General features: G+C 59.7%; 1 protein-coding gene and 1 long non-coding RNA gene across 4 annotated transcripts in view; one reads left to right on the top strand and one right to left on the bottom strand.

Annotated features, from left to right (window-relative positions):
- The window catches only part of RIPOR1 (RHO family interacting cell polarization regulator 1), an 83,521-nt gene that overhangs the window by 49,341 nt on the left and 16,829 nt on the right, over positions 1–17,351 (bottom strand). Inside the window, exon 1 of one of the 3 annotated variants that reach the window (XM_067534407.1) lies at positions 12,559–12,639. The exons of 1 other annotated variant lie outside the window; for it this stretch is intronic. Coding sequence is in view for 1 of the 2 variants with exons in the window: in XM_067534404.1 (XP_067390505.1) it covers positions 12,105–12,210 (106 nt within the window). In the remaining variant the exon portion in view is untranslated. Of the gene's footprint in view, positions 1–12,104; positions 12,283–12,558; positions 12,640–17,351 lie in introns of those variants that run through there. One more of the 3 variants, XM_067534404.1, reaches the window with a different exon arrangement.
- LOC137144207 (uncharacterized) lies at positions 12,639–15,594 on the top strand. Its single transcript, XR_010917352.1, has 3 exons — positions 12,639–12,874; positions 13,666–13,866; positions 14,293–15,594. It is a non-coding gene; the product is annotated as an uncharacterized lncRNA (long non-coding RNA).

Genomic DNA, 17,351 nt, shown 5'->3' on the forward strand with positions numbered 1-17,351 from the left:
TATCAGCTGCAAATAGCTGGGATCTCCTCCCCCCAGCCGAGTGGGAGAGAGCCCAGCGCCAGCGCCTGCTAGGCTGGCAATTCTACAAGGGACCGAGGAGTAAGAGTCACAGAAAGCGGCTGGGTTACCAGCCACGCGGAGGTGCCACGCGGAGCCAGGAGACGAACCAGCCTGCTGGGGGGACAAACCCGCTTGGGGGGGGGGGGTGTTGCTCCAAGGGTCCCACTAACACTCGCTAGGCCCTGCTGGGGATACATGCCAGGATCCAGGATCAGGCCCGTTTCATCCACCGCTGGGGGCGGGTTGCCCCCAGTACAAGGCCGTATTGGCCAGGGGCAATGGCACAAGGCACAGAAGAGCGCCCCAGGCCCTGGTTCAGTGGAACGTTTCCTCGATCCTTCCCTCTTACTCAGTGCCACCCACTGACCCCAGTTCCGCCCCGGGGCTCCTCTCCTCCTGCCACGGCTCTGACCCAGGAAGGGGATCCCAGCCCTGCCGCCTTCCAGCTGGCTGCATCCTCCCTCATTCTGCCCTCTGCAGCGCCCGGGCCTCTCCCGACGGAGGTAGCATCTCTCACACCGGGAGCCAACATGAATGGTGGCCCCAGCCGTTCCCCTCTCCCCCAGGCTCAGCACAACTCCGCTGCCTTCCCCGGGCTCCGTGGAGGACGCGAGGCAGGCGGGAGTGGCATGGACTCGCACACAGGACACCTGGGTCCTAATCCCAGCTCTGCCACTGACTGGCTGGGATCTAGAGCAGCCCTTCGCCCTCTGTGCCCAGCTGTAAAGCAGGGCTGATAACACTAACCCCCACCGCAATACTTGGAGACCTTGTCTCCCCCGACCATGCGCGCACATCCAGGGGTCACCCATGAAATTAACCGGCAGCAGGTTTGGAACAAACAGAAGGAAATATCTCTTCATGCAGCGCATGGTCAGCCTGGGGGACTCCTTGCCAGGGGCGTTGTGACGGCCAAAAGCATAACTGGGTTCAAAGGAGAATGAGATAAGTTCATGGAGGACAAGATGGTCAGGGATGCAACTGGGCGTCCCTAGCCTGTGATCACCAGAAGCTGGGAGGGGACAATTCAGGTTGGATCACTCGGTGATTTTCTGCTCTGTTCATTCCCTCAGAAGCACCCGGAACTGGGCAGTCGGAAGCCAGGACATCTTGCATCACAGCGCCATCCAGACCCCTGGCGAGGGGTGAATGAACGAGACCCCAGGGCATCCTTGCTCCGGAGGGAGCTGGTGGCATTTCTGGTCTCACACCTCGGCAGAGGGTTCCATGGTCTGGAGAGGTCCCAGCAGCAGGGTATGGACACTGAATCCAGCCCCCACACCACCCACTCTCCCCGGGGGCCAGAGGCAGCTCCCCAATGCCTCTGCGATACTGCCTGGCTCAGAGGGAAGGTGTCATGGACACACACCGCAGGCGGAGAGAAGGATCCGACAAACCCAGTCTGGAAAGGCAGAGCCAGGGTGGAAAGTATCCCCACAGAACAAGGGGTTGGCCACTGACCAGGAGCAAGGTAGGTCTGTCGGCCATGAAACGACCCACCCAGCCTCTCACTGGGACCGGACGTTGGGCAGCTAAGCCCGTTCCCTGGAAGGTAGATGCGAGTCCCTTTGGTGAACAGCACAGAGATCACCTTGACATTGTAACACTCAGCTCTTCCAGAGAGGTTCCCGGCCAGAGGTCCCAAAGCACCTTGCAGCAGCAGGTGAGTGCAGTTATCCCCATTTCACTGACAAGGAAACTGAGGCACGGGGAGGGGAAGTGACACAGGCGAGGTCACCCAGTGAGCCAACGGCCGAGGCAGGATCAGAACCCAGAAGTCCGGCCTCCCAGTCATGTGCTCTAACCACTTGACCTTGCTGCCTCCCCTGCTGATTTGAATAGCTTCATTCTGGAGGGTGGGAGCTGGCCGCTTGAGCTCCAAGTCCCTGCCCCCAAAGACAACAGCTCTTCCAGGGGACTTGGCCCCCGGAACATGGCCGGAAGCAGGCGCGGGGAGCGTGCGGGAAAGGCAATCCTGATCGCGCTGGGCCCAAGCCAAGAGATGCTCGCTGTGATCACAGCACACTTCCTGGCTCTCCCCCTGCCGGGACGCCGTGCAGCCGGCGCAGGTGCCACATGCACCACAGAGGGTGTCTGCAGCCTCGCCCGGTCTCAGGGAGAATTGCCATGCTTGAAGGGTCTGTCCTTCACGGTCTCCATCACACTCACGGATGGAGGTGCCAGCCATCCTCTCCCCCCACCCCAGTCAGACGCAGCTCGACAGGGCTGCTCTGGGCTGGAGGCACGGCATGCTGGGAAGCGTAGTCTGGGCCGTCACCCTCACCATTTGCAGCTGTGCGCAGCTTTCTTATCAGGGGTGCGTCATCTGCTACACCTCACTGCCCAGCCGGCTTCAAAGAGCAAATGAATCCAGCGAAGTCAGGCTAGACCAAGGCGCCACGGGCTGGGGCAGTCACTCCAATCATGCCCCGGATCCCGGTTCCCGGCCGGCACGCGCAGCCTGACGCCATCTCTACGCAGCAGAGGCCGGCACGACCTTAACCCATCCCACCAGGCTGCCAGGAACAGCCCTGCAGTGACCCCGAGGCACGGTTGATCTAACCTGGCTGATCGAACCGGGCTCTGCCAGCTCCCACGATTCAACAGCCCTCGAATTCAGAAAGGAATGGCCACGGCCTGCTTTTGAACAGGCAATAAGTGGCTATGCGGGGCACTGAGCCAAGAACGGAGTAGTTCGTCCCCTGTGCTCTGTGAAGGCCTGCGGCTGGGTCCCCAGTTCCCCTCCCAGTCACAGGCTGGCAGAGCTGTGGATGCACCGGGGTGGGGGTCCCACATCGCCGACTATCAACGAAGCAATGGAGCTGCCTGGCAGGGCTGCACCTGCCCACCCCAGCTGAGTTGCCTGCAGAGCGCCCATCCCGCTCGTGCCTGTCCTAGATTTTGCAGGATGGCCCTGGTTTGAAACAGGCCGATCCTCTCACAGGCCCCAGCGTTAGGAGGAGGGCAACCATGGTCTGAGGAGCTGACACTGCCCTGCAATGCAACGACGCTCATTACGCTTTCGCGTCACGCTTTTCAAAACGGCAGTGAAGTCAACAGGGCAGCAAAGCAGAACAGCAAACAATGCCACGCTGAAGCTACCGGCTTCTGCAAATCTCACAGGGCTTTCCACTGCTCCAAGGGGCCTTCTCCCCAAACGAGAGCCATTGACATGCACAGGTTAAGGGACTGCTCCAAGGTCACACAGGGAGTCAGTGACAAAGCCGGGAAGGGAATCCACGAGGCCCAGCTCCCAGCCCCTCGCTACAGCCAGGATCGCGCAGCTTCTGGAATACGTAGGATAAGCCGTCCTGGCCTAGAAGCAGGAGCTGGGTCACAAAGAAGCCTGAGAAGGGAGAAGAGAACAGGGGCCCCCCTAGCGTGCTCACTAGGGAATGAAACTGAAATATACGCACAAAGGCAGACAAAACCAGCCCCATCATCTCACCGTTCCAATCAGGGCCAGCCTTAGGGAGAATGGCATCATGGGCAAACTTGTCTTTTGGCGCCTCTGGTCACCATGGGCTCCCTGGTAGGCCCCCCATTGCCTCCCCCCAGTGCTTAATCTGTAATGAAAAGATGCTGGCACAAATGAAGCACTGGCTGGGCGGCTGCTGGCTCTGTGCCCAGCTCTGACAGCAGTGCAGACGTAAGGGGGCATGGTATGGTGTATTGCCACCCGGAGAATGGCAGCTGCTGGCTGGGTGGCCAGGCCAAGCTGCAGAGGGAAGAGTTTTCAAGCCCAGGGGCTCGCCCAGCCATCCACCCCATGACAACCGAGCCCACAGGAAAGGGGGACCCAGGGGATGGCCCGTTGGGGCGAACCCTGGTGCCTGCACCTCCCTGCCAGGTTGGCTGCTCCGGGCAGCGTCACCTGGCCCCCGCCGGGTCTCCAGTCCCAGGCTCACCTACACTCACCCCTGCTCCAGCATCCCAGCCCACCAGCTTGCGGCACTCAGCCAGCACCCCCCGACCCTGGGGCCCTGGCTCTGCTCCTCCCACCCCCGGCTCCGTCTAAGCATGAGGCATGATGTTGCAGTCCCCGTGTCTCTCTTTACTCCCCCGATCAGCTCCATTGGTTTCAGGGAGACGCGGGGCCGAGGAAAGCGAGGGTGCAGGTCAGGCCGTTATGCTCTCCAGGCTTCCGGGGCTCATCTGTGGGTGTGCAAAGCAGCTCACCCCGTTACCAGTGTTGCTCGTCCCACCAGCCGCACGTGCTGGATGCTGTTGCTAACACGGCGACAGGGAAGGCTCGTTCTGGCTGATGGCAGCCAGGTCCCACGGGCAGCCGGACCCGGGGACTTGCGTCTTCCTCCCTTTGGCTCTGTACCAAGCTCTCCCAAGTCAGCACAATGCAATCAACAGGAAAGTGACCCCTTGGATTTCCAGGGGGGGGAGGAGGGACAGCCCTCCATCTGGCCCCACCTAAGCATACTGATTGCAGGTTTCCTCGCTGGCAGGTACTCCCAAGCGGGGTCAAGGAGCTGGGGGGAGAGTAGTGGCGCTCTGCACACAAAATTAACCCACTGACTACAGATCCTGCTCTCAGTATGGTGCAGATATTCCCAATACAATCATGTGCCCTCTCCAGGCTCCGCTGGACTCCTGGGACCTGGCTCCCCTATTGTTGCCTTCAGATACCCTGCTGGCTTCCCCGCCCCCAAGTGGGGGCAGAAATAAGTGAAGGATTTTTCCCCCTGGCGCACCCAGCCACGGCACCATGCTGAACGCTTTCTCTGAACAGACTGTGTAGATCTTCGCGATGGCACGCCTTCTCTTTTCTCACGTGCTGCGATGAGCAGTGACGGGCCAGACACTCAGCAGTGTCTCTGTAGCTGTGCCAAGCCCAGGGTATTAAAGACAAGGTGGGTTATTTCCTCACCCGCCTCGTCTCTCTAATACGTAACACCGCCATTTCACATCTCACTGGGTGCCTGCGTGAGTGCCCACTGGGATGGGTTGGCACCTCAGAGCTACAGTGTCAGGCTCTCTGCAAACTCAGGCAGATGTTGCTGCATTAGCGGCACCAGCTGCTCATCTGCAAGGTTTTCTTCACCCACCCCACCGCAGGAGTCTTTCGTGGCATGCCCCACATCCTGGAGCGCCAGAGTCTGTACCCTACCCGACTCTCTCCATGCCCCGCAGCCCATCCCGTGCCTGCACTGCTGTTTTTAGCAGTGCAGCATCACACCTCTGGAGCCTGTCACTGCTGTGCGTAACTACAAACCGCAACGAGCGTGGACCCAGCCGGCCTCGTGCACCGGCACGTAGCTACACGGGGCCTACACGCCACCGCAAGCGAAGGCAAGCCTTGAGAGTCGCCGGGACAGCCTTTTTAGCACATGTATCTGGTACCATCAGCCAACACGCCACTGTGGCAGGACACGCTGCCCTCCTGGAAGAAGTCCCAGGCGGCCACTTTACAATGAACGGTGTCTTTTGCTCCAGTCCCGCCAGGAGAAGAGCGCTGGGATTTTGGAAACGAAAGGAAAATGGCCTCCCAGTTCCGCAAGACGTTCGGAGGCTTGTGATTTTCATCCTGATTCGGGACAGAAACTAAAAAAAAAAAAAACCTACCAAAACCTCGACACCGTCTGTAGGAACTGGGAGCCCATTTGCTAGCCAGCACAGCGTGAAGTCGCTGCAGAGGCAATTCCCCCACAGCTGGCAGTCTCTCTTCAGAAAGGGCTCTGCACGGCACCCCGGGAAGCCCCATCACGCCAAGGGCATGCACTTTCCCTAGGTAAACATTAACTCCGCGGAGGTCCTCGGGTCAGCACTGTCCAGGCCAGACAGCGCAGGCTATGCCAGGCACCAGGAGCCCTCTCGATGCAAGCTCCCCACATCAAATAGGGGAAAAGCTTCCAAATGAAGGAAGGTTTGGTTCGGCTCCCAGCATCTCTGCAGCAAATCCCCAGCATGCACACTCAAGGGGAGGGGATATAAAGTCTCTGTGCAACAGTATTTCCCATGTAGCCTTCGGGCCGGCACCCATGACACTGCCAAGCTGGGAAAGGAAGGCAGCAGAGGAGAGTCACAGAGCCCTATTCGGATCCCACCCCTCGCCCCCAGATACTCCCAACTGCACCAGAGACCTGCCGGGGCCAGCCCCCAGGAGCCCCGGAGCCACACCCAAGGCCAAGTTTGCTGCTGCCTTCAGGGGGTGCCTGGACATGAGCAGAGCTGGGCCTGCTCCACCGGCCCAAATCCGGCCCTACTGAGGCACCAGCCCAGGGCGAGGGCAGCGGCTGTCGTCAGGGGTTGGACCTGTAGGATCTCTGCTGCCGTTTGCAGGCAAGGGCCATTTGCAGCTCAACTTGGTGATGTGAAGCGAGCGCCGCTCTATCCCAGCACCAGCCGCATCTTCCGGAGAGGCTCTGAAACTGCCTGTCAGTCACAGCAAGTGGCGGCCGCCAGCTGCGCCTGCTCTGGGAGGAGAGAGGGCAAAGGGCCCCTCAGACAGCTGGCTGACACACCGTACAGGGGGCACACTGGGCCTCCGTCTCTGGGCAGCCTCCGTTCCAGCCCCACGCAGTCAACAGCAGGGAGGCTGGGGCTGGAACATTTTGCTCACGTCTTCTGCTCTCTTTGGAGAGAAGCAGCTGGCCTGGCTCGGGGCCTTTCCTCTCCACGTCAGCCCCGGGACAGCCACGTTCCCAGCATTCCTCACCAGCAGCTGCAACGCCACGGCAAGTGCAGGCAGCCAGCGGAGCACCCAGCCACGGGCCTCCACCCAGTCAGCCACACTGCACCTCGGCCAGCCCAGGGCCGAGGGGCCAGGCACGCTCCCGGCAAAATCAACGAGTGGGAGGACAGCAACCATGCAGGGTGAGGCCTCCAGCTCCCGGAGCCCCTGGGAGTCCTGCACTAAGCCGCCCCCTATGACTGCAACACCAGCCTCCCCCCACACACAAGGAGCAGGCAATGAATGAGCCCCCGCACCTCCCCCCCCCCCCCACCACTCACTCAGCAGCTGCTTTTCATTTACCGGGAGACTCAGCTGGGCTGCGACTCATCCCGGGTCAGTCCTGCCAAAGGCAGCCTGCTGGTGCCTCTACACAGGGTCCGCCAGGCCTTCCTGCTATTGGAAACCCCTCCCTGGGCCAGCGCGGCTCTGCCAGCTTCACAGCCAGGCCAGGGACGGCAAATCCACATTGGCAGGTGCACGCCCTGCCTGGAGCTGCCATCGCGCCAGGCTTTTAAACCCCCTGCTACGGTTTCAGCAGGGGCTGGCAGCTTGCACCTGGAGCAAGGGCACAGCAAAGGGAAATGAGAGAAGTTGGTGCTGGAGTGCGAGCCAAGGCACATCCCTGCGCTGCTAGGACAAGGGGGCCCGTTGCATGGATGGGCTCTGTGATCATCGCCTGCAACGGACACTCAGGGCTGCCAGCACGCACCGGGGCCCCTGCCCTAAGGAGCTGAAACTCGTCAGACAAGATGGTGCAAACGATAGGGAAGGAAAAAGAGCAGAAGGGCAATGGAGAGTCATGTGGTCTACTCCTGGTCAGATTCCAGTCGTTTTGCCGCCCTCCCCACCTCCAGAGCCATTCTGATCTCAGCACGGGCCCGTTCCCAACACCACTGCCAGCAGAGCCGTGCCGCCACCAGCTGCCCCCTCCGCACGCTCAGCGGCCTAGGGCCAAGTGCAGCCGACGCGGCTCCGCAACGAGCCAACCCTGCTGCACGCTCTGAAAGGCCATCAGGCACGGGCAGCATCACTCACTCAGCCGGCTGCCCCAGCCAGTCGAGGCGTGAACCGCAGATGGCGGGTCCCAGACAGAGGTTTCTGACCCATGCCAGTCACCTCCCACTTGCTGGTGCTTCCTGAAGGTCCCACACAGAGAGTCAGACGCTGCCCCACATGCTTGTGAGAAAGACAACGCCCATAGGCTAGTCCTGGTTTTCATGGGCTAAAATCCGACCATCAATGTGCGTGAAGCGGAGGACGGTGCCGCCCCTCCCTCCAGGTCCATCTACATGGCAGTGCAAGGCCAGGGCTAGCCAAACTCGAGTCAGCCAACCCAGTCTGGGGCGCCAGTGTCCACACTGCATTATGCGTCTCTGAGTCCAGCCACCCAGTTCCCAGATGTCCTAGCGCCTCCAACCCTTTCACAGTGGGGCTACCTGGGGTAAGACGGCTGTCTAGAGGTCAGTGTCCGCCGGGGGGCATCGTGGGAAACTTTTGGCAGATTCCCAGAGTCCAGTGAGGCTGTGCTATGTCCACACTGCACAGCAATAAGGCCTGAACCCTCCACTCCACATGGGGTCCTGGGATTCCTGATGTGTGTGTAGACGGAGGGGGGTTAGGCCTGAGTTTGAACCCCGGGCATACACTACCGTGTAAACGTACCGTACGGGCCCAGTCGCACTAGGAAACCGGCCTGCAGCTCAGCAGGATTGCTGCCAACAGGCCCTTTGGAGCTGGAGTTGAAAACCATCCAACCACTTGGAGGCAGGACAAATCCACACTTCACACCACTCCGAGAGGCGGGCCCGTCTCGGCAAGTCCCCAGCCCACGTTCTCCCCACGCCAGCCGTTTGCAACATTGCTTCACTAGCAGCGAGCACCCTGATCACCAACAGCAACGTGCCAGGGGCTAGCGTAGGCAGGGCCCAGGAGGGATGATGAGACAAGCCCGGCGAAATCAGCCTCCTGGCCTGCCCCAGCCCTTCCATTCCTCTGTCATAAGCCCAGAGACAACTCCCAAGATGAGATCTGGGCTGCCAGGCCCTTGGGCACATCTACAAGAAGCAGCTTCCAAGCCTGCTCCAAAGGGAGCAGAAATGGAGACGCCAGGGCTCTGGTCCCCCTGGCCGCAGCCAGCCTCCGCTCCCACTTCTCCTTTCTGCGGTTACGACCGAACAGGGAAATGGCCTGTGTTCCAATCTGGGGCCAGCCCGTCAGCACCCAAGGGAGACTGGGGCAGCCACAGACATTTACAGCTTCCACCGGCGCCCGGCACTCACTTCTCTGCACAGAACCCCCTCCCTGGGGCAAAGCTGCCCCTGCCCCGCACATGAGAGGGGAGAGTCTGGGGGCGAAAGGAGTTCAGTGGGTACCATGCGAGTTATTCTATGAAGCCCATACTCGGGCCTTCCTCCAGCCTGCTTCCTCCTCCACCCCACCCTCCCAATCACAAAAAGGAATCAAGGACTTCCCCAGTCCCACTGGATGGACAGCTTGGGCCTTGAGGGCCAGGAATTTGGGGTACCCACTCCCCTCCTATCCCGGCCCCTGCCCCAGCACAACACCCTGGAGCCATCACGCCGAAAGAGTCACGACTGGAGATTCCCCCAGCCCTAAGGCGCAGTCAGACACGGAGCTGGGAAGCAGAGTTCATGGGTGAGAGGGTGATCAGCATTGCACAGCACAGCTGAGCCCTGGCAAAGCCAGCAGCAAGGGGGGGGGGAAATCAAAGCCTTTGAGAGAGGAAGGCCAGACTGTCATCTGCCTCCCCCACCCCAAATCTAACACTGCAGCACAGGGAGGCCGCTTGCTTGCCAGACACTGAATAGGAGAGGGTCTTGCTGTGGGGCACATACAGTTGGCAGGTCCACACCTACACTCTCCCCACAAGACAGATAAGCAGAGCCAGGCTGCAAGCATTGTCTTATGAGAAGAGGGCAAAGCCAGGACTAGCCGCATAGCCACAAACCCTCCACCCCGCGTCCCGTGAGTGCTGCCACCCAGGAATCCCCTTGGGAGCTGAGCTGCATGCACCCCCACATGTTCATCCAGCCCCACTGGCAAGCAGATCTGACCCATCCTACTGCGCTGCGGGGTAAGCACAGCTCAGCGCACTGGGTGCCTGAGCCAGTTGTCCGAGGAGCGTGTGTGTAAGTGCTCTCCACAGCAGTATTTATAATTCAAGCAGCAAAAAAATGCTCTTAAGTGGATTAGGAAAACCAAAAACGGACAACCACGCAAGCAAGCTGCAGGGCAAGAGGGAGTGTTTCTAATCACCTCCTGTCCCTTCGGGGCAGCAGATGTCCAAGCTGCAATCACCTGGCGCATGCAGAGACCCCAGAGGGGGGGCATGTCCTGGAACAGCAGAGCCGGAGGAAATTCCCAGTGAGGCTGGGGAGAGCGTGAGCCCGGCCAGCCCCAGGGCCTTCTGCTGCTCATTCCTGCCCTTGGCCCAGCCCCGTGCGGAGACACAGGACCGCAGAGGCTGAGCTTGACGCCGCAAGACGGTCCTGCAATGCCAGGTCTCCCCTGCCTGCAACTTGCTGAGTCCCCAGCACCACCCAGGGGGCTCTGTCCTCACAGGCCAGCTGGGAACAGCAGAGAGGGGCATGCCAGCTGTGCGGCGAGAGGCGAAGGAGAAGTGGGGCACCCCCCGCCGGTGATGGTATGCTGCAGTTGCCTGGATGGGTTAGGTTACATTCTGTCCCTCTCTTTTCATGACTCCTGTCTTGGGTGTGGCTGAGAGAAACATGGATTATGCTGAGCCAGGGTCTGCAAATGGCCTTCCAGCCTGGCACCAAGAGAAAGCAATCTGCTCACCAAGAGGCAGGGGGAAGGATTAAGAAGGTAGCCACATACCCGGCACCGGTCCAAGATGGGGCCTGTTCTTGCCCTGGCTTCTGGAGAACCGCCGGCCAGACCCAAGGGGCCTTTCCCATCCCTGCCCTCTGATGACGTGGGAAGCTAAGCCAGCTGTCGGAGCTGGCACTGGCTTTCTCTGGGTCAAGACCAGCCAAAGCTGCCCCCTGTGACACTTCGAAAGCAAACCAACCCCGGCCGGCCAGCACGCTGGAAAGGCGGCCCTGCACCCGTCAGGTCCCTACGCTTGGTCTTGCCTCGGTGCGGGTGATGGGCTAGATGACCTGGAGGTTCCTTCCAGCCCTCCATGTCTCTGATTTCGGTGATTCTCTGACTGCTCACAGGGCAGGTTGCAGCCCTGCAGGCTGGGGTAGGCTGCCCAGCCTTCCACCCACAGCGCGACACAGCTGCTTCCAATGCAGAGTGGGGCCAGGAGGGAGAGAGTAGAGGAGGCAGCCCCTAAATGGCAAATGGGTGAAGCCCCTACTTTGGGTGCTCACTGCCAGTACCCCCCCTTGGGACAAAGCAATGGCCTCCAAGGGCCTAGATGCCAGAGGACACAAAAGCAAAAGGGCTTCAAAGCGCTCACTCATCAGCTCAGAAACAAACCGCTCGCAACACCAAATTCCCCTCATAACTCACAAAGCTTCTATTTATACAGCAAAGAGGAAGGAAAGTCAAAAAGAACTCAACATGTTATCTTGTCTGGCCTGGGCAAGCGCCATCTCCTTGAAGGAAGAGTCACCAATTAGTCCCCAGTAGGAGGCAAGGGCACAGATCCCGCTCTCAGCGGCACCGCGGTACATACAGCCAGGACCCTTGACTTAGTGACACCCCTTACAAGTGAGCTGGGAAGGAAAACCACTGGCCATGTTACTGGCCCCCCTCCCCCCTCCGTTCGAGTTTTGTCTGGAAGGTTTTCTCTTCTTGATGTTTGTCCTTACAAATATCAGTGAGTGAAGACTGGGCTTTCCTCACACGTTCGTGGACGTTCACGTAACCCTTTAACGAAGGGGCTGACTCCTTCACAAAGAGAGCTCTCATGCCAGGTTTTAAACCAGAGGCTGAATAAAGATCACTCTCGGTCTCAATTAACCAGACAATGCTTCCTTGGGAACTCTGATTTGTCCTAAACCTCCCAGCTCTCCAGTCATCCACAGAGTCTTCCAGGATAAAGCACACCCAGGAAAGACAAAGCCTTTCTTTTGGAAAACACCAAAAGCCCCTTCCAAGCTCTCTGTAATCATCATAAAAAAGGAACAACAGCAAAAGCCTAACTGCTTCTCTGTGCAGGTCACCTTTGAAGCGGCTTCTCACAGTAGCTCAAACAAATTGCTTTCGCAGCTCTCAAGGGTCATGAAAGTGCTGTTTGGTAATTTAAAAACGAGACTGAGCTTGGTTAATCTCGTGCACATGCACACACAGGCTGCGGGAATTCAGGGTCGCAGCCCTGCTTTGTCAAGAAAACAGGCTGGAAACATCACGGCAATTTTTCTACCTTCAAACCTCTTGGCTCCAAACCTGTCTGCTGCATACTTCGCTGCCTGGCGGATTCTTCCGTGCCAGGCTTTATACGCCAGCCAAAGATGAAACAGCCCCAGCATCAAAGGCAAGCCAGGGAGTGAAGGAGGGCTCGGGGGGCGGGCAGCTGAAACCTTTCATCTGACAATGACACCCTGCCCAGCTCGGGAAAGCCGTCCAGCGCCAGCCTCTGAACCCGCACGGGGGATCAGCCAAGCCGGGCAGCGAGCCGGGCCCAGGCAGGCAAGCAAGGCCCACACTCGTTGCCCGGCAGGGGGCACGCAGACGGCACCGACACGGAGAAGGAAGATCGCCCCGCAAGGCCCCCCCGGAGTAAGGTGCGGGTCCCCCTGAGGATGCTCGCCTGGAGGAGGAGGAGCAATACCCTGGCCCGACTCGCCCCACCGCCCCTGACCCGGCTCGGTACTTACATGGCTGCAGCGGCCGCTCGCTCCCTGCCGCCTGCCCCCCGCGCCGCAGCTGAGCCGAGGGACGGGGCTGGGGGCGGAGGAAGGCGGAGCAGCGCTGGGCGAACCCGCAGCCACCGCCTCCTCCCGCCCCTGGGCGGGGCTCGGGGGTCGGCAGCAGCCGCGGATCCCGCCTGGGACGCTGGGGTCAGGTCTGCTCAGTTCGAGCCGCAGCTGGGTCGGCCCTGCATCCAGCCCATCACCCTGCCCGGAGCGGGAAGGATTGGTCTCCCTGCCCCACCACCTGGGCGAATCTGGGGCGCAGTTTGGCTGGGACACGGCGTGCGGGGCGGTGGTCAGATCCTGCCGCCTGCGCTGGATCCTAGGGGCCCCGACGTGTCCGTGGGGCGGGGGTCAGACCCTACTGCCTGCCCTGGACCCTTGAGGACGCAGCACCCCAGGGGTTCGGGTCCCCTCTGCCCGAATCCCTTCTGCCCGAGTGCTGCGTTGAACCTGGCCTAGGCACATTGCCCTCCCTTATCGTCCCAGCAGCACCTGGCTGGGTGCGGGTGCAGCGGTGCTAACCCTTCCCGCAGGGGCCCCTTGGTGCCACGTGCTGCAGTCGTGTTGTGGGCTGGCACCAGCCCAGCTTTACCCTGAGGCAACATGCCCACTGTGGGGCTGTACTGGCCCAGCTGCCTGGAGCTAAACCCCCAGTGTAGGGAAGGCCTCGGTGCAAAGGAAAGCAGCCGCTCCACTGCCAAGGGGGGCAGGCGGGGGCAGGATCAGTCCCGTGGACATGGGCTGGGGCATGGGTAACAGACACCCTAGCTCTGTCGTTCCTGGGGTCAAAGTGGGCTCTGGGAGTGGATCTGCATAGGGCTGGCATATCTGTGACACCCAAAATGCAGCAGGGCCAGCCCCACAAGCCCCACGCCAAACCCAGCTAGGCCTGCAAACGTGTGACGGGCCAGAGCCGGAGCCAAGTGTGAGTTAGAGAAGTTTTCCCTTATGAGGGATAAATATACCTCAGCTCTGCTCCAGCCGCTATTTATAGAACAAGCCTCAAAGGGTTTGCTTTGTTATTACATCTCCTGTTGTATGATTTCCATATTCCATCCTTCCCTGCAGGACTCCCTGCCCCCACCCACCCGAGGCAGGCGCCCGTTGGATGGAGGAACGGTGTTTCTGTTTCATTTTGCTTGATAGGAAACGTCAAACTATTGAGAAGCCAAAGAGACCCCATTGGGTGTGGATCTAGAGACCAGAGCCATCCACTAAGGGCTCTATCTTCTCTCCAGGACAAGTGTCTGCACACAGTTGGCATCGGAGGCAAGCAAAGATGCACTCTGTCTTCCGTCCCCCACCTGCCCAGGCAGATGGGTTCATGGCAGGGTAACAAAGCTCAGACGGAAGAGGTGGCAGTGCCGGGGGTGAAATGCTAGGCGACAGCTGAGCGCGCAGGAGAGAAATCATTCAGAGTATCTTGCAATCAGTGCTGTGCACACCAGTGTTTTCCACTAGAAGCTCTTTATAAACGACTGCCCCCCTCACACCGCCTGCATCAGGCCCCAGGCTTAGCTTCTCTTGGGTCTTCCTACCCAGCTCGGGGATGGAGAGCGGAGCTTTCCATAGCCAGAGAGAAGGCAGTGGGGGAGGAGTGGCGATGGACGGGGCTGCGGGTTTGCGAAGCAGAACGGATAGAGCGTCTGCAAATCTGCAGACACCTGCTTTATATCTGCGTGCCATGTTTTGCAGATCGTGGATTAGCTGCGGATCGCAAAGGTCCGGGCATGGGGGCTCGTCGCCGATCGGCTGTTTGGTGGGGCACCGTGGCATTGCAGCTGGCCTCATTCCATAAGGAGCGAGGCAGGGCATGGGGACCTAGCACCCTGGGCCTCACAGCCGAAGGGAGAAGTTGGAAAATGAGCTGGGACGAGGGTGATCAGAGGGCGAAACTGTGGCCTGGCCCATTCTAAGGCAATGGGCGAAATGATGATTTCACTAGCCTTCCTGCTGAGAGACAGAGCCGGCCGCCCCCTCATCTATGCCACCCGCAATGCCCCACGCGGCCAGCGCCTTGGCCAGAGTCTCTCCCCTGAGCTGGGACACAGCCCCTTCACAGCTGAGCAAGTATTTCCTGTGCTCGGGGCAGCTTCCCAGGGTTCCCACTACCTACGACTGGTCCTCACTGTGCAGCCATCCCCAATCTCTATCTACATCACTGTCCCCTCCATGCCTCTCCATCCATTACCCCATCCCCATTGGTGCCATATGTATTCACCCCAATCCCACTGGCACCCGTTCAGCATTCAGGGGCAGCCTCCCGTCGGAAATGTTTCCATGTGAACTGCCAGGGGCCAGCAAAAGCTGCAGGCTGTTCCAGGGCCCGGGAAGAGCTGGGCCTTTGCTGGTCCAGAGCCAGATCTGGCGTCTGAATGAGAAGCAGTCTCCGGGCAGCTGGCAGTGCCCTTCGCCCTGTATATGCGTGGGGCACTCTTTCGTGAAGAGCCCCAGGAGTGCCCAGGGCCGAGCCCTTTGGATAGCAAGCCCGATTCTCTGGCATAGCAGAGAATACTCCTGTGGGTATCGGGATAGCCCCTCCTTAGCAGAATACTTGCGCTACCAGGCCCTGAAAGGGTTAAATGTTGCCCGGGGAAGCAGGATGGGGTGATACAGCAGAGGCAGGCAGAGTCCCCTGCTCCCAAGAGGGTTAACACCTGAAGTCCATACAGCAGGGTCATAGCTGGGTGGACCCCAATCTGAGCCCCAGGGCAGAAACCAGGGTCTGCAGGGTCCCAATTGAAGGATGCGTGGTTCTGGGCCCATGTGAGGAACACCCCAGCCAGCAGGGAGCCACGGCCTCTTCCCAGCACTACAAGCTTCTGGCAGGTGCTGACTGCCCTCCCCTGCCCCAGCTCATGTCATCCCTGCCCATGGAGCTTCAGGGATCGCCCCTCTCCCCCCAGGCAGCCCAGCCCCTGGGCTCCCTGCACACAGGTCCTTTCTCTGTACCCAGCTACGCCCTTTGCATTCCCGACCCCTGGCATTCAAATACACGCCACGATAACACAGATGATAATAACATGCCCTGTAACTTATTGGCTGTGAAATCAGCCCTTTGGGCATTGCCTGTCTATCAAAAGCTTGCCACATTGCCACTCCTGGCTATGCCACTGCTCTGTGGTATTTCCACCCTGCCATCTGCCCACCCAGCCCTGCCAGCAGCCCACGTGGTCAGCCAGCTGCCCACAGACAGCAGGCACAGGAAAGGCGGGTGACTAAACAAGGAAAGGAGAACTAAGGGCGGAAAGAAACTGGCCTCGCTCCTATTACTCCCTGGGCCCAGAGCAGCCTCATTCTCTCCCTTCGCCCTGCCAGGGTCCCGTCATGCCCTGGTCCCTCATGAGACACACCCTGCACCTGAACTCACTAGGGTACATGGGCACGAGTCCCTGGGGCCCATAAACCCCTCGAAGCCCAGCCCTGCAGCAGCCCCGTTCCAAACCATGTCTCCTTGCACTTCCCTCCAGCTAAGTCGCTCTGTGTGCCTCTGAGCAGGCGCTGACTGAGCCGTGGCAGGCTGGCCATTTGCCAGCGAGGCCATCCATGGGCAGGAGGTGAAGTGACTTGCCCAAGGCCACACGGCCAGTCAATGGCAGAGCTAGGAACAGGAGCCCTGACGCATTGGCCCTGGAGTTAATCCCATGGTCTCATAGATCTGATTCTCCAACTGCCAGCGCACAGCGGTGTCTGACAGGGCATGCACCCACTTGCACACCTCCAGCATGACAGCGCAGGGTTGGTCTCTGGAGAAGGGGGCTCCGCCCCACCCCCACTCCCCATCCGTGCTGCAGGTGTCAGGAGCCTGTGCTCTGTGTTTGCACAGATAATTATCATTTTCTCCCGCTGGGGTGTGTAGCGGGAGGCTATCCCCATGTACCACTGTGTTTGTGACACCGCTGCTGTCTGGGGGAAGGCACATGCAGCCACACAGGTGGGGCGGCTTCTTCCTTGCGGAGCAGCAGTGTGGCCCAGCCAACTCTTCCAGCCGTGGGGCAATTAGCAGAGTTACAGATGCAAAACGACAACCCCCTCGCTTTCGTTTTCCATCTCACCCAGAAACGTTTGCAGAAGCGCATGGGTTGGGGCTGGAGCAGCCCTGCTTCCCAGGAAGGATGCTTTGTCTGGCCCTCAGCCCTTGTGACAGGGCTCTGACCAAAGAAAAGCATAAATCCAGATAATTCAGCTCTGTAGGCAGGGCACCCAGGGCCCTTCCTGCTCTTGAATAGCCTCTTCCTCTTTGATCAGAGAGATCAGGTCCTGGCCTAGGAAGTTCATCTGCAGTTCAAAAGTCCCCAAGATTGCAGAGGGCCACAGAGAAATACCCACACTCTAGGGCAGCCTGGAAATTCAAGGCTAGCATGGAAGACACCCCAGCCACATGGAATGCATCAAATAGGTCTCATGGATTTGACTGGCAGGGATGAAGGTCTAAGCTGACAAAGAACGTTCCTGCAAGCCACATGTGAAGAAGAACCAGCCGAGATCCCGATTGGGGGCCAGAATCCAGACCTGCTGGCACAGAAATCTGATGCCAAGCTTTCGCAGCTGATCTGGGTGAGGTAACGAAGCAAGTCAGACTCCATCAACAGATGGGGCACTTGGGAAGAAGGTCACCTGGATTCTTGTGCCCACCTGGAATGGCTTCCGAGGGCAGGCCCTAGGAGAACCCCGGGAAAAGGTTTAAAGAGGGAATGCTGCTCCCGGAGGCTGTGCATCAAAGTGGGTATATCCGGGGGGCATCTCAGTGTCTT

This window comes from Emydura macquarii, unplaced genomic scaffold (genome assembly GCF_026122565.2).
Source record: "Emydura macquarii macquarii isolate MOO-44397 ecotype Brisbane River unplaced genomic scaffold, CSIRO-AGI_Emac_v2 contig_3401, whole genome shotgun sequence".
In the NCBI taxonomy this organism is placed as follows: Eukaryota; Metazoa; Chordata; order Testudines; family Chelidae; genus Emydura; species Emydura macquarii.